Source organism: Protopterus annectens, chromosome 6.part0 (assembly GCF_019279795.1).
Source record: "Protopterus annectens isolate FY-2018-M chromosome 6.part0, PAN1.0, whole genome shotgun sequence".
Taxonomy (NCBI): Eukaryota; Metazoa; Chordata; order Ceratodontiformes; family Protopteridae; genus Protopterus; species Protopterus annectens.
This window is the reverse complement of record NC_056737.1, coordinates 1998872032-1998889245: the sequence shown is the minus strand read 5'-3', so window position 1 is coordinate 1998889245 and position 17214 is coordinate 1998872032. Positions and strand designations below refer to the sequence as shown.

General features: G+C 36.0%; 1 protein-coding gene across 2 annotated transcripts in view; it reads left to right on the top strand.

The window, feature by feature from the left end:
* OSBPL6 (oxysterol binding protein like 6) overlaps positions 1-16632 on the top strand; it is a 1023860-nt gene extending 1007228 nt beyond the window's left edge. For both annotated transcript variants that reach the window (XM_044075314.1, XM_044075313.1), the window contains one exon: positions 14185-16632. In XM_044075314.1, coding sequence (XP_043931249.1) covers positions 14185-14293 — 109 coding nt within the window. In that variant the 3' untranslated portion in view covers positions 14294-16632. The remainder of the gene's footprint in view (positions 1-14184) is intronic.
* Positions 16633-17214: the final 582 nt, after the last annotated feature.

Genomic DNA, 17214 nt, shown 5'->3' with positions numbered 1-17214 from the left:
GGGATTATACCACTAAACATTGTTGGCATAAATGTAGACAATGCAATGAATTTGGAAAGTTTTAGTTTTCATGTCTTATACTAGAAAAGGAAACGTGAGAAGAATAAAATATTTCATGAGACAGACAGTCTGATGATACTATAACTGAAGATATTGCTGAAGGAAGTTTTATGGGGGAGATAAGAAGAAAATGTAACTAATATTGAGAAAGATGATGAGAATTGGGTAAAAAATGTTTTACAAAGAGAAAGCTTTACAATCCAAGATAAAACAGATATGTAGCACTAGGAAGGGAATGGGGGAAGAGGGAGAATTTGAGACAGCTATAAAACAAGAAGAAATTTGTGATAAATCATTTGGAGGGAGGGTACAGAGAAGGAAAATAAAACTAAAAACTGGAAATAAAGATACAACAAAAGGAAAAGAGTAACTTAGAATTTTAATACTAAATACCCCAGTTACCCCCCGAGGATATATCCCCTCCACATCATTTCTCCACAAACCATCACAAGGAAGCAGGTCCTCAGGGATCCCTCTAAGGCCAAGAACACTGCTTGATGAACCCTGATAATATCCCACAATGCCTCCACAATAGCATGAAGCATGATTTGTCAGGCCTGCTAGGATGTCTGTTTAGCCTTAGCCTCCAAGCTGGTTTGTGCCAAAGAAATGGAGGACTGCAACAATAATCCCTTTACACAAAGGGGCCCTTCCATGAACCCAGGGAACTAAAGACCCATAAGTCTGTCTAGTCTCATATGCAAGGACATGGAAAGAATTATTATGTACTTAATAAATGATAATATAGGAAACCTGAAGATACTAGACCCTATCCAGTTTGGTTTTGTCATGCCTTCTTAACCTGGTGGACTTCAAGAAGGCACTAAAAATATGGACATGGGCAAAACAGTGCACACTGCCTACCTCAACTTAATGAAAACATTCAACACAATACCTCACTCAGGCATTGTAGATAAACTTACAAAATTAGGCAAAAACCCATATGTCACCCAATGGATAATCAGACTGGCTCAGAGATAGGACACAAGAAGTTAGGATAGAGGAATCCACCTCCAGAAACAAACAAGTGACTAGTGGAGTCCCACAGGGGTTGGTGCTGGCACTTCTCCTTTTTGGCATCTACTTTTCTGAAGTCAAGGCAAACATCAAGAGCCTCTGGCTGACCAAGTATGAAGACAACTGCTAACTAGGCATGGTCACTGAATCACAGATACTCTTCAGTTGGGCCTGACACAAACAAACAACTGGTCTCAGAACCATGGGCTGAAACTAAGTATGGAAATAGAATACTTTATAGTACTGTTTGGGAAGACAGCCATCCATGGAAATTACCACATTGATAATACACTCCTAAAAGTAGACCCAGTGGTCAGGGATTTGAGAACATGTTGACATTAACCTGAGACTAAACCTTCTACATTGCACAACATATAAATAAGGTCATAGCATGCAGGTCCAAGGAGGTCATTGTTTCACTGTACTCGGCTCTGATCTGACCAGTCATTGAGTACAATGCTCCCATCAGCATGTACCTGACCAGGCACTTGAAACAGCTTGAGAATCTACACAGGTTCCTAATAAAAAGAATACAGGGGATAAACATGTTTTATGCAGAACATTTCAAAGCCCTATTCCTGTACTTGGTTTCCTACAAACTGCTGTGCAGCAGTCAATGCCTAGCCTACAGGACATCTTCTGATCCCACACAGATGGATCTGTTGCATATCCACAAAACAAGTAGCATCAGAATTAAACATTCTAAGGGTCTAAACCTCATCTGCGACATAAACAGGGCACATTGGAGGAACAGGTATTTGTCTAAAAGATTGCCTCATCTCTGGAACAGGCTTCCCATCCTTGTGAAGCAAAGCTCATCCCAAACTATATTCAAAGCTAACTTGGACCAATGAATAGGAAATCACAAATTTTCTCATAGTTTGGCATCTGTGTCCATAATGGCAGGGGTAGTCTCTAAACATTTAATGTGCACAAGCCTATATCATAATTCATAAAATTCCTTAGGGTATTGACACATCAGTGATAATTTGTGGTAAGCTTGTGTAGGCTTAAAATGGTTCTTGGGCCAAAAGCTTAGTAACCACCTATGATGAACCTAAATGCAAACAGCACTCAAAATGATATTAGAGATGTGGTAGTGACCGGATGGCGTAAAAATATAACTATGGAGGTTATATGTTTGCTAGATGTGAAATGTGTAAATGAAGAAAAAAGGAAAATAATTGAGACAGCATGGTGTAAAAAGATTCTATAGCCAGTGGGGAGTGATGCATGTTCATAAATAGGATTTTTTAAAGAGAACAGATGAAGATATTGGATGCAACAGTAATAGTACCTGGAAGATTAGTGGTATGTGATATAAGAAAAAGGGAAGGATGTAGAAGTATTTTTGTTGTTTATAAGTACACTAATATGCTGGAGTGGAAAAAGATGTTTGAAGAACTTAAAAACTTTGTCCATTTAAATAGGTCATTCATTATGGTGGAAGAGCTTAACTGCAATTTGAGAAATGGGAAGGGAAAATAGCACAGGATATTAAAGTAATAATAAGAGTTATAAGGCAAAAAATAGAAAATGTTCATATAAAATTGGGACATTTAGAAGTGTAATAGATTATGATGTCTATTCAAAAGATATGAAATGACAGGTGAGGTAGAACTGCTTGAGCTATTAGATCATAATCTGGAATAGTCTAGGGGTGGCAGATAAGTAACAAAAGATGGGAAAGGAATAAAATATTGACTGGAGAGATTAATAACATAGATGAGATGAAAAAGGAACATAACATTTTATTGGAACAGCATATGACAATGAGAATGCATTATGAAAATTGGACAGATTGCTGGAGTACTTATAAAAAATACAATAAATACTTTTGATTGTAGAAATAAGTGAATCAAAGGAATAGGAGAGTGTGTAATGGCATTATAAAAAAAGACATTGAAAAGAAATAGAACATTATGGTGAAAGGATAAGAGAAAGAGAAATCTATATGAAAACAAAGAAAAAGTTAAAATGTGTTAGTTGAAAGATTTTTTTAAAAGGAAAAAAGAGAATGTTTCACTATTTTGGGGGAAAGAGGTAAAATAAGAGAAAGAAAATTGTATGCAGTGTTTGATGAAGAATGAAGTATTTGATAAAAGCAGAAAAAAGTCATGGAAATTGTGAGGAAGTTTGTGGGTAGAATGTATGAAAAGGAAGTAGAAGAAAAAGAAGGATGGATTGTAAAAATATCTGAAATGTTAAGAATTCTGTAGAAAAACAGATTACTGTGACAGAAATGGAAAGAGAAATAAAATTGGAAAGTAATAATCTGCAGCAGGACTAGATGGATTATGTTATGAATATTATCAAGTGATGAATGGAAGAAAGAAAATAATATGTGGTGAAATATTAAATGAATGGATAATGAATAACAGATGAAGGGATTTGTAGTTGTGTAATTAATTTTATACGGAAAAATGATGAAAGAAAAATATAAAACTTGGAGATCAACTATACTGGGAAATACAGATTATAAAATCTTTATGAATACAGCACAAAAAAGGATGTGAAAGGTTTTGAATGAAAATATAGGAGATTTTTTCTATAAAGGAGAGAGAGAGACAGGTGAATGAAGTAAAATATATGATTTTCAATGAATATATGGAAGTGAGGCTAGTGATGTGATGTGCTAAATATTTTTGACAAGGTTAGTCATGAAATGATGTGGAAGATTTGAGATATATATATATATATATATATACGATAAGGGATAAAAATAAATGTTAAGAAATATGCTGTGGAATCACATAGGTGAAACTATAGTAAACAGATGGATGGTAGGAAAGATAAAGATTAGGGGAAGTTAAACAAGGATGTCCATTAAGTATGTTTCCATTTAAACTGGTGGTAAATGTGGTAATTCAAACATGTAAAATGAAAGAAGCAAAATGGGAGATGAGAAAAGGAGGCATAATATCTATTTGTCTGTCATATGCATGTGCTTTAGTGATTGTGTCAAAATGTAAGATATGGATAAGTGAAGTGGTTGTACAGATGGTGGAATTATTTGAAAAACTGATTGCTGTTAAATACAGTAACAAGCAAAGGATTTGATAAAACTATGCAGATAATTGGAATATATTTTACTATGAATGAAATAGGTGTATTAGGAATGAAATTTGGACAGTATGAATAGAACAGTGGAAAATAATACTGGCACAATTAAAAATGATTTCATTGTGTAGAAGTTGTAATGTATTATTTAACAAAAAGTGTGTGTGTCTTTTCGGCTTTTCCCAGTTAGGGGTCGCCACAACGGAACTCCGGTCCGCTAATGATGACAGTTGATTTTTACATGCCGAGTTGCCAGCCCTGACGCACAACCTTCAACGAAGGTATGCCCATTCACACATCTCCACGCAGAAGATGCTCTAGCTGAGAATCGAACCAGACCGCATCTTACAGTGAGGCGACAACGCTACCGCAGCACCACCACCGCAGTATTATTTAACAAAAAGTATATATGTTAAATATGCACTTATTAAGAAAACTGACATGTTTGGGGAATCCATGTTTCCAGCTAAAACGGAGAAAGAGATGTTAGAAATATTTTTTTATTTTATTTTGCTTTTAAGCTTGAACGTAGCAAAAAGTAAGGCGATATAAAATAAAAAATAAGGTGTTTGAATCTAAAATAGCATGTGCATTTTATCTATGTAATAAAAAAGTGAAAAAGAGTGATTTGATTGCAAATGATGGGAAAATGTTATATGTGATGTATTAAAACTTTTGAAATTGTGAAGGAGAGAAAAATAATAAGAAAAGATTGATGGAAACAAATATGAAAATCAAATAAAATTGCAGAAGATGAAAATGAATGAGATTGATAACAACTGATAATTAACAGGGTTATGGAAAATACTAGGTGTATATCCTTAAAAGGAATTAAATTAAGATGTAAAAAAATGGTCTAAGGGATAGAAGAACAATGTTTGACAAGTTTGTTGAAGCAGGGGATTTCCTGTGGAGAATTTCTTTGAATAAGTTAGCAGCTAAAAGTAATATGAAATGTAAGGAATTGGAAAAAAGAAATTGTGATGTGTGTAAGGAGAATGAAACAAAACATTCATGGAAATTCATTAGAGCCCAGTTTATGCTAGAAAGACCCTGCTCCCCCAACATAGTATTTTGGTATTCAGAAACGTGTTAGGTGTGATGTGGTAAGACGTCATTATTGACTAATTTAAATGTCTCTAAATCCCATTTATTCTAAAATGTGCAGCTCATTGCATTTCTACATATTGTGGTTGTGAATTGCTGCTCATGTGGGCAGTGGCATTTCCCCTGTTCACTCTCTCTCTCTCTCTCTCTCTCACACACACACACACACACACACACACACACACACACACACACACACACACACACACACACACACACACCACAGTTCCCATACCCATCCCTAACCTGTCTGCCCTCCTATGGTTCTCCCTGCCCCGATCCCCATAATAGTTGAAGTATGAATATAACATGTATCTATTCTGCCCCGGTGGTTAGTGTCCTCCCCCCAGTCACCATAATACTTTTTAAGTGCCATTGTGGTATTGCTGTGGGGGCTAGTGAGCCCTCACCCCCAATCCCCATAGTGGTGTCACTTAAATATAACATTTCCCCAGTGTCTAGTGAATCCCCTCCCCCCAATCTCTGTGGGGATGTCAGTGCCATTACAGCACCTCACTGTAATGTTTCCCTGGTATTTAGTGGCTTTCCCATCCCCCTGATCCCCGTACTATGGTTGTAGTACATAGTTGAACACAGCGCCACCATAAACTGGTGGGGTTGGCCATGCTGATCTACATGACCATGCAATTTCTCTAATCGCTTGACACATATATGCCTTTCTGGAGTCAGTTCCAGGGTAGAGAATGTATGGCTGTTTAGCAGCATATGCCTCCCCCAAGACTGCTTTATCATCATTCATCAAGGCTGTTGGGATAGCCCTATACAGTGCTTCACATCTTCATACTAGACCACCATGCAGCATCTTGTAAAGGCAGTTGCAGAACTGCAAACGGGTAGGATGATGTGTACACAGAGATGCACACATTGTGGTACATTCAGGATTGCCCCACATATTGTTTTAGAGTGAAAAAAATGAACAGTTTTTGAGAAGTTTTAAAAAATAATATAAATAAGAAGGATTTAAATATATAATGATGGATATGATATCATATGGAAATAGAAAAAATGGGACAGAATAGTGTTGGTAGCAGTCAAGAAATTATGGAAGAGAAGATGTGAAGGATTATTGCATAATGAAACGAGATGATGGGGATGTGCTAGATGACAAAATGGGAAGTGTGGGAACAGAACATGCAGAGGAGGAACGATGTTTAATAGAAGGCAGAATTTGAATGAGCTTTGTAATGTTGGACTGACAGTGACTAGATAGATTACAAGTGATGTATAATGTTGCAACTACAATCATGTTAACATGGTTTGTGATGCATAATGTTTGCAACTGAAATTATGTCAGTATGGCTTGTTTTCATTTATATAAATGTAAACTGCTTATGTCATATGTGATAATTTAATAAAGATCTTTCTTGTTTAAAAAAAAAGATGCACTAGATGAAATAAAAGCTGTTTGTTGAAGAAAGGATGGGAGAATAGATAAAGACATTTTAAAGAGTAATTGATGTTATCTTTAAAAAACAGATTTTTGTTGTATTTTTTGAAATGATAAAAATGGAAATAATTTTTGTGTAGATTATATAAGAAAAAATTGAAATAAATTGCAAGATGCATGTTATGAATATGAATGTGTGAATAAGACAAAGAAATATAAATAAGGAAAGATGTGAATCACCCCCTACTCTTTGCAATAAATGCCATTGGATCTCTTATATTCACCAATTTAGGCTGAAGGGATCTCACTTTAGCATCTCATCCAAAGGATGGTACAATCTGGAGTGCAGCCCCCCCTTACTCTGAACTACAGTGTCAGCATTGGAATATTAATCCAACAACCCAGTATGGGAATAGAACCTACAGCTTCCGATCATCCAGTAAGAAAAGAGAGTATGATACCTGTTAGCACTGTTTTAAACTGTTAACCTTCAGCCTATCCACAGGATTTGCACCTGATACCTAGAGAACAGTCACTGTGACTCCCCTGTACAAGAGCTGCCTCTCAATAGATTCAGCAGGTTAAAGTTCTAATAGCCACTCCTTAGATGTATCATAACAGAACTCATTTATACATATATAGGCAACCTAACTGATATAGACCCCACTCAGTTTGGTATTTTGAAGGGCAGGTTCTGTCTCCTAATCCTAGTAAAGTTCTTTGAAAAAGTTTCAAAGGCTGTAGACAGTGGTCACTCCATGTATATTGACGTCTTCAAGGCTTTTCACACTATCTCACATGCTAGTATTATTAAAAAATTAGACAAACTTAATATAAACCCTTTCATTAGCCACTAGATTGCAACTTGACTATCCAGTGGAACCCAAGTTTTAAAAGTTTCTGGTACCCTTTCTAAGCATAAAATTGCCACTGGTGAGGGGTCCAAAGGGATTATTAGTGTTCGACCCTCTCCTGTTTGACTTTTATCTTGCAAACATCCAAGCCACTATCCCACAAGTATGGCTGACAAAGTTTGCTGATAACCACATGCTGGCACTGTTATTTACTCATCCAGTAATACTAAGCTGCTACAATGGGTCTATATTATATTCTCGAAAGCCGACAATGTTGAATCTGACATTGTTGACATGAGAATATCGAACGCTCAGAATCTCGAGCATGTAAATGGAAATCTCCATAAGGGGAGATTTCCGTTTACTGCAATGTAGTGTGGTCTCGGAGTTGGTATATTTAAGTAGTGGGGGGGGTTACCCCCCTGCTTAAACCCATCAGGGTATTTTTTTCTTTTTTTTTGTCTTTTTATAAGGTTGATGTTTGAAGACATGGACCATATGGGTGTCGACCATATGTTGTTCAATGTTTTCAAACGTCGATGCTATAATATAGACCTGCTACAACAAGGGTTGGAATGTACAAATTCCTGTTGTACTGAAAATGGTTTCAAGCTAAGTACCAAAAGGTGCAGCATAGTAGTGTTCAGCAAAAAAGCTACTCCTCCCTCATATGTTGCAAGTGGCACATCTCTTCAGACAGATACAGTCATAGGAAACCTGAGTACTTATGTGGACAACTCTCACTCTCTCGTTCTATCATCTTGTTTCCACCAGTCAGGTAATCCTTCTATATAGCACAGGTAATTGCTAAGAGAATATCTTCAAGTCATATTACCACTGTACTTTTCCTTTATCAGATCCATCTTGAAATACTCTGCCCCTTTTGATATGTACAAATCCAATCCTACTGTTGAACCAGAAAGTCCCCCCCTCCCAAAAAAAAAGAAAGGCCTTAAATACTTTGACTATGCTGATAGACTAGTATTACTCTCCTTAAACTCTTTAACCCGTCTCTCACTTTTCCAGCCATGAAAGATGCAGTCCTATTTAACCTCCCATTTCTTTGCAAAAACAGTGGCTCTACAAGCACCCATACTAAGGGCCTAAATTTACACCAACAAATAAACAAGACTTGCTGATGTCATAGGCTCCTAACTCAACATATTCCTTGCCTATGGAGCAAGTTACCACTACATGTCAAGCAAAGCACTACTTTGTCTGCATTTACAACTAGTCTTGATGACTGGAGAAGTAAACAACTTTATATTAGGGATCTTTTGTACAGTCCTGCTCAGTTTGGGAGGTAGCTCTATTAAGTGCTTGTAAATTTTAAGTGTGTCTGTTTAAAGCTGTATATGTCTAGGCATTTTTTGGTTTCTCTTATCCCCTGCCTAGTATTGTCTCTGTTTTCCTAAGACTTGACTGCAGCCCAAATTACTTATGTTGGAGTAGCAGCGTGTCCATTGTTGGGGTGGGGATGGTCCAATTGTGCTACCAAAACCAAGCATGTGCAGTTGTCTAATATACTGCACTGGACCAGAGATGTGTTCCTGGCATCACCACCAGTGACATTAGCTTCCACTACACATGCACAGGCATGCAAATGCATAAATGACAAGAACTGCAAGATCCCACAGTGACGTGGATGTGCATATTAACTGCCAAAGGTGGTGTAAGGATATCAAAAATGTCCCTGAGCCCAGCCTCAGAGAGCGGCATGGTGCTGGGGATTGATACTTTGTGTAATTTTCTAGTTTAGGAATTGGTAGGGTTTGACTTTAAATGTGAGTGGCCACAGTGTGTGTGTGGGGAGGGTGAAGTCAGACTATCAGACTTCTAGGATGGTGCCTGGCCCCATAGGCCAAATAAATGCAGTGAGGAGGTGCAGGGGGCAAACAGCCTTCATAACTTCCAGGATGATTGCTGCTTCTGGTTGGCTTGTGCCATAGGGACATTGAAGAGACCTTTACCTCCTCCCAGAGTGACCAATATTCTTAAGAGTCATTGGAAGTGGGCTGAGGGTCAGACAGCAGGGAGGCAAAAAATAAATTGAGTGTTGCTGCACTTTTAGTCATTACTGTATCTATCTATATATTTACTTAGACGGTACCAAGGGCCAGATTCATGAACACGTACACTAAATATTCAGGAACATCCATGCCACATTATTGTGTGCTGTCTATTTTCTCAGAAAGGTTAGACTAAGTGTAGACATAGTCTACTTGTTGTGGTAACCCTTATGAATCCCCCTCAATATTTGAGGTTGCAAGAAAATCAGTAGGAAATCTAAAATTAGGAGGAAGAAGGTGGGAGTTATACTTGTGAAGTCTATTCAATCAGAATGGTGTACACTTAGTGTAGGTATTAATAAATTCAGCCCCAGAAAGGAGGAAAGAACAGGACTCTGTGGCTGTGATCATAACCCTGTATTCAGGCATAGATATGCCAGATTAGGTCATGGAAGTAGAATCTTATGAACATGGAAGCTGAGAATTTAAAACTCCTGAAGGAATAAAGGAGCAGTACTCCAAAGAAACACAAACAGTATGTAAAGACAAAAGTTAAAAAAAATGGTAGTTGCGTATTATCGCAACCAAGCTCCAAACCTATCATTATTCATCATGTTATGGATATTTTGTTCATTTATTTATAAAGCAATCTGTTTGTGGTTTGAAAGACTTTGTGATGATACGGCGAGGGGAAAGCAGGAAATGATCCCCTCTGAAAACGTTGAATTAGTAACCTCAAAAGGTAATAAATTAAAAATTTTCAGCTTGAGTTATGTTGTGATTGAGGGACTTTATGGTTTATTAAGTAAAGGCTTCTACTTTGTCCCTCATTTCAAGACTGACATTGCAACTATTTTGATACAGTTTAAGTTTTACCCTTGGATGTTGATTACAGGGAATATGTAGGATCTTCTATCCTGGAAAGCTATATTTGTTTCCCTTCTTAAGAACAGTTTTGTTGTTGATATTACTTCTTCTTTTCTTCAAGTGACTGCATCTACTCCTAAAGTCAATGACCATGTGGCTGTTTCCTTTTTCTGCTGTTCTCTGATTCAGTCTTGTAGGTGCATAACTAACATCACCAGGAAGCAGGTTGGAACCGTTTGGGACATGCACCCTTGATGCCTCTTTTACATGTTGGAGGGAGGTTGGCATAATGGTTAAGATGTTTACCTTACAAACACAAGGTGCAGGGCTTGATTCTCACATTGAGTAATTGGCTAGGCTTAAAATGGTCCACAAGGACAGTTAGAGTAGTACTAATCCTATAAACCTATCTATGAGTTGAGTGTGCTATTCCGTGCAGATATCCTTCCCAGGAATGGATTTACTGCCAGTAACTGGATTGTGGTCTGAGAAGTATTTTGTTCTAAATTCAGGCTTAGCTCACAATCATCAACGGTAGTAATTTCAGTTACTTCTTTCTGTGCATGGTTCTCAACTACAGAGAAGGGGAAAGGAGGCTCTTAACTTTCCCTCCTCTCACACAAATTCACTGATGTTTGCCTTGTAATTTTGATATGTCTGTTCCTCATAAAATTTGTGGTTCTCTGGCAAATTATTGGGTATTCAAGTCACTAAATAAGGATAGACATTTGTTGTTCAGATTTTACATTCATCAGAAATCTCATGTTGTTACAAAACCTGGTATTATAGCGTATACAACAATATTCAAAACCAGTTTCTGACTTTTTTCCCTTTGTCCATTATTATTATTTTCTGGCTTTTTCATGGACTCTTGCTTTAAGAGACTGAGAAATTTGTATGACTGTGAGCATTTAATGACACAGGCTTGAACCTAAACTGTAAGAGCTTTGGCTTGTGTTCCATCTATGCTTCTGTAACAATCCATACAATAAACATCGCATGCAAGGAGAATGTTTTGCATGTCATTTCTCTGTACAATAATGCACAACAGTTTCATATTTATTTTATAATAATGTCCATTTGTTAACCAGGCAGGCCCACTGACATGCAGTTCCTTTTCAGGAACAACATGGGAGCAATGTCGGCCTAAATAACTTGCTCAAGGTCCCACAGTAGGCAAATTAGAGCTGCGGGAATCAAACTCAACCTTCTGTGGCACGTGCTAGCTATGTTTATTGCTATGTTTCTGGTAAGCAGAGTGTTTACTTTATACAGACTACATAGTAATATTGTATGGTTAACCAGTTATTTATTCATTCATTCATTTTAGGTTTGGTTAGATGTATTGGTTGTCCTTATATTTAAATGTGTATAGTGGGTTAAAATGCTGTCAGGAAGGATCCTTTTGGAACTTTCCGCTGTAACTATTCAATGGACAGTTGATAGAGTTATGTGTCCCTGACTGCAAAGACAGACATTAAATAGAAAGACTCAGAGGAGACTCTGTTTTTTAAAAATATATATATGTTTCAGCTACAAGTCTTAATAGGTCACAGAGCCATACATTTTTGGGAAGCTAGAAACATGCAGGGCAAAGATGGTAAGAGAAGTGTCATTTCTGGAACAATATGTGAGTAGTGGTAAAGGATAGTGGTTCAAATGCACAAGCTGTGGTTAGGATAGTGGCATGTTTATGAAAATGGTTTATGTTTTATCATCTGAGGCTTTGTATTATGGCATTATACTGGTAAGCTGAGATCAGAAAGAAGTAGAAATGGATGCTGAAATGGTTTGTGGTGTCATTTTTAGCAAGTGCAGATTTTATTCATGCTTATTGGGAAAGTAATTCATCATTGCTGCTGTTATGCAAGTTTAACAAAGTGGTACTTTTAAATTTTAAAAGGTCACAGTTGTAATGTGAAGGGCTGAACCGAACAGTATTTTTTCTCGTTAGTGCTTATTTTTGTGTGTGTGTGCGTATGTGTCTACTTTTTTGTCTTTTTTTTTATTAGTCAGTCACAAAGCTTAATAAAATATGAATATTTTGCTTATATTTTGTGGAATGTTGTCACTTTTTTTAAAATTTTTATAACTTGTGTTTCAGAATGGTGGTATCCCATAATGCTGTGGGAGGAGCTATGCTACTAGGTTTGTAAATTTCATGCTAATTAGCTGTCTGAATTTTTGGTCAGAGACATACCTACTTTTCCCATTTGCCCAGATTTTTTCATGCAAGACCTGGTGATTTATCGGCTGCTAGAGTCAATTGCCATTTCACTTCTTTTACTGCAAGTACAGTGTTAAGTCACCTAATACCAGGCTAATGGCAATATGGTCTAAAACAAAAAATCCATATTTTTTTAAAACTTGAAACACTGAATAGAATGTTTAGTTAAATCATTCCTGATATCTTTGTTGTTATTTGCTAATCTGTGTTCACTGATTCTGTATGACAGTTTTCTAGTGTTTTTTTCCCCACATAGAAATTCTCACAGGTATAACAAGTCACAAGATAGACCACTCCTGTGGTATTACATAGGTATCTCCAAACACACACAAAAAAAATCTCTTTACCCATGTGTTTTACAGTTACACTGTGTCCTGTACATGGTATTTAACACTATCGTTTTCTAAAACATTTTTAATTTTTGCCAGTCTTTTTATAAATGAAACTCAGATTCCTTGCTAGAGCAGAAAATGGATTCTGATTACCTATAACAATTTTCCAGTTATCTGTGACTTTTTAAATAGTATTCATGTCAAGACTAATGGGCAATGGAAAAACTCTAGTTAAGGAATCATTTTCTTTTGGGTTCGGCTTAAACCCACCAATTAAAATGGGTTGAAATTTGACCCATATAATAAGTCTTACTTCGTTAATAAGTTTATCTATCTTAACACAATAACAACCTTTGGTCTAAAACATAGATTTAAGAACTGACATCACTTCTTAAAGACAACCTTAACTATTCTTTGCTATATATTGTTGCAGCAAATAAATGTTCCACAATTGTTTGCAGATCTTACACTGTGCCTTTGATAATATGTTTGTATTCTTGCATTTGTTATTGTCTTCATGAGTAGTATCATACAATCATACTGGAAGTGGAAAGAGTTGCATGCTATTAATTATTCAAAGTTTATAGGCAATCACTAGGCTAATTACCCCAAGGGGTCTTTTTAAGCCTAGCCCAGCTTCTCAACAGTAAGAATCAAACCCTGTACCATTATGCCAAATTAGATACCCATATTTTTAGATTCATGTTCATACTTTTCAGGAGCCTTTGTATTTTGTGTGTGCAAGTTGAAAGGTATGTAAGGAGGGAACAGCAGGAATGTGGACAGAGAGACTTCCAAGTATCAAATGTATTTTGCTTTTGTGTTGTAATCAAAAATGGATATTTAACTTCTTTGTAAACACTTTGCAACAGGGCCTAATCAGTAATCCACTGCTGCATAAATTCTTATAGTGGGAGAATTGATTTATGTCTGTGTTTTCCTTTGTACATCTCTTTCCAGGATTAATCATATAAATTATGCACATAAGGATGGCTTTCTTCTTAATATACATTGTCAGCCTTGTTGGGCCCCTTCCTTTCAATCTTTCCTTTAAAGGGGGCTGCTTCATTGATGTCCAATCTCATTTGGAGTACAAATCAATACAAAAAATGCTTTAGGCAAATTTATTTTTGATAATGTCTCTCTAGTGAAATCAGAAAATGTAGTCTTAAAGATAAGCAATCTGCTGTTTAAGAAAAATAATAATACTGTTTATTTTTTTCTAATTTTTTTCTGTTTATAGAAAAACATTTGACATCAATCAACGGGAAGTATGGGTTTCAAATGGAAGTTACTGGGAATTAAGGAAGGACCCTGGTTTCAGTAAATTGGAACGGCTCAGACTGTGGTAACAAACAATGAGACTGCAATAAAGATATTAGTCTGTGTGAACTTGGATAACTATGCACAGATGCCTGACCACTGTTTTCTATGGAGCAGTGTAGTAGCGGGTCTACAGAAATCATGCTTTACACATCTATGCTAACCGTCATGCTGGAATATGAAAATTACTTCAAATCGGTCACTATTTTTTTAAGTATCATTCTTTATTTTAGCTACAAAATATATAACAAAAATTGCTTATACTAAGAATTGAGAGAGGTGTGGGAAGCAACATTTCACAAAATATCTCATTCAGTATTTCTCAAGGAACTATCTGAAGACAGTCTGAAGAAAATGAAAAGTGGTTAATGACATTTCTGCTAAGCAAACCAAGCAATTTGAATTACCTGTTTGCACTCACATTTAAAGGAATGGAATGAAATTGGTCCTGCAACTGCAAAACCTGGGAGTACCATTTCAGGTACAAAACATACGGAAACTCAGTCCCCTAGCACAGTTGCAACAGGATCCAAAGAGGCATCTTGAGAAAATGCACCTTTCTCCAAAATTCTCTAATGCAAATTCCACTCATCATGCCTTAAACAGATTATCCACCATTTACATTGTCTGATCTAGCTTCCTCATTCTGTCATCCATGGCAGACATTTTATATCAGCATAATTTATCAAACAGAAGCTTTATTGCTATTAAAACTTGTGTAAATGCTATTTGAATCAGCATAAGGCACACTATTTTTAGGCCAGTTTTAATTTATGTCTGAATTTGCATTCACGTTCTAGCAAAACCTGACAATGTATTAGTCTAAATAAACCACAGTCATGAACTGCATTTCAATTATGTGCACATTTAGCATAAATATTCTGAAAGCTTTTACTTTAGTTGAAATTAATTTTAATTAGGTTTAAAGTTTAGACCGTCTGTAACATTAAACATTAACTCATTTTATGTAAGATACAGATTTGTGTACTATAATAATATTTATTGTAAATACCAAAATAATTATGATTTGGAGAAGTGCTTCCCTCATTTTAATTAGTTGAGAGTAAGCCAAAACTCTAATGTTATAATGCAAGTTAATGAAATTTTCCTCTAATGAACAGGCGATATTGTGCCATCTTACCAAAAGACAGTAAATCTGGATAGTCACTCATAACTTTAAGCTTTTCAGATTGTAGTTTTCATTTCTGTTTAATTCAGAAGTAAACATCTTTGCAGCAATAGTAGAGGTATTTTAATAGAGTATATAACATATTTAATTTCATGATAAATTGCATTGAAAATTATAATTTTGTCTTTTCATACAAATTTCAGCTGAAATTTAACATCAACATTTGGTGTAGCTTAATTGGCATCTATGCTTGCATATGAATATTAATGACAGAGACAACTAGCTAGTAAACAGGGTCTATACCGCATCTTGTAGGTTCAATGAACTACAGCTGTATGAAACAAGACTTTTAAACCTATGGATACTGTACACGGGAGGCAAGTCTGCTCTCTCCCTTTTCTAGTATGGGAGCAGTAACATGAGTCTTGTGGGGGGTGGGTAAGTCTTTTAACCCTCAGTCTGTAGGTATGATGAGTTGAGGTTTGATAGTTTTCTTTCACTGAGTTGCCATGCAACCAACTGTCAACTTGACAAAAAAAAATCTCAAGGAGATCTTGGCTGGAGAAGATGTCATGCACTTGATCCTACTGGAGGAGGGGGGCTATTTGTTTATCTGTTAAGCAGCCTTGATATTTTGCTTCAGTACTATGTTAGACTCCAGGAGTGCAGGAATGAATATGTTTTTCTTTATTTTCCCATGTGTGTATATGCTGACTTACATGCCAGTCACATTGGTAAAACCATTTTAGCAGTTTAGGTGAGAGAAGATCTAGTTATTTATACTTAAGTTGGTTTCTTTGCTGTGAAACAGGTTTAACATAAGAGGTGACACCACCCCATTAAGTGATTGTTGATGAGTACTTTTCCTCAACTCAGCCATTAACAAGGAAATCTGTTGCCATATCAGTGCTGTTTCTATTTCAGGTACCATTAGTATCTGACTTCAACAAGCTATAATTTTGCCATTTTGAACAATCCATTACTTATGTGATTTTATGGCAGCTATATAATTTTACAAAAATACTTAAAATCTGCTGTATGCTTTGCTAAGATCAGATTTCCACAGATTGGAACATGTATGTCTCTCCATTATAGTTAAATGGCTACTAGGGTATTCTAACAAATTTTCATTAACATTTTGAAAAATGGGTAGAAATTTATTTAAACAGATGTCACTCCAAAAGGTATTATTTTATTTATTATTTATTTATTTTATTTTACATTTGTTGACCGGGCTAGTCTAACTGGATACATGTCCATTTTCAGTAGAGGCCCGGGGAGAAAAGCTCCAGACAAACATTATAAACATTTTTGGGGTACTGGTATATTTATTTAATTTTCAAGCAATGCAATAAGTGATGCTTAAATAAAATGGAAATACATGTTATTGTACCCTTTTATATTTTATGTATATAACAATATGCAAACTCGTGTGAGGCTTTATCAGTTTTTAGAAATTCACAAACTGTTACACGATCAAAAACCACAATCCAAAAAGAAGGCACAAGTGTCCGAAGGTAGATCAAGGAGTGAAAAATGGTAAACTGCAAGTATCTTAACGCAGGTTTTATTAATATAAAATAAATCCACAGCGTTTTCGCTACTAAAAAGCTTAGTAGCTTCTTCAGAGAAACGAAAAACAGTGTGGCGCCAAAATTCAAATTTTAAATGTTAAATGCAGTTCACATCACAACTATGGAGTGTCACTTCCGCATGAACCAAATAGTACAAAATTCAAAATATTAAAATACAAAGGACATGAGAAATAAAATGTTGATCAACATTAAAGTTGCATAAAAACAAAAAGAAAACTTGTGACAA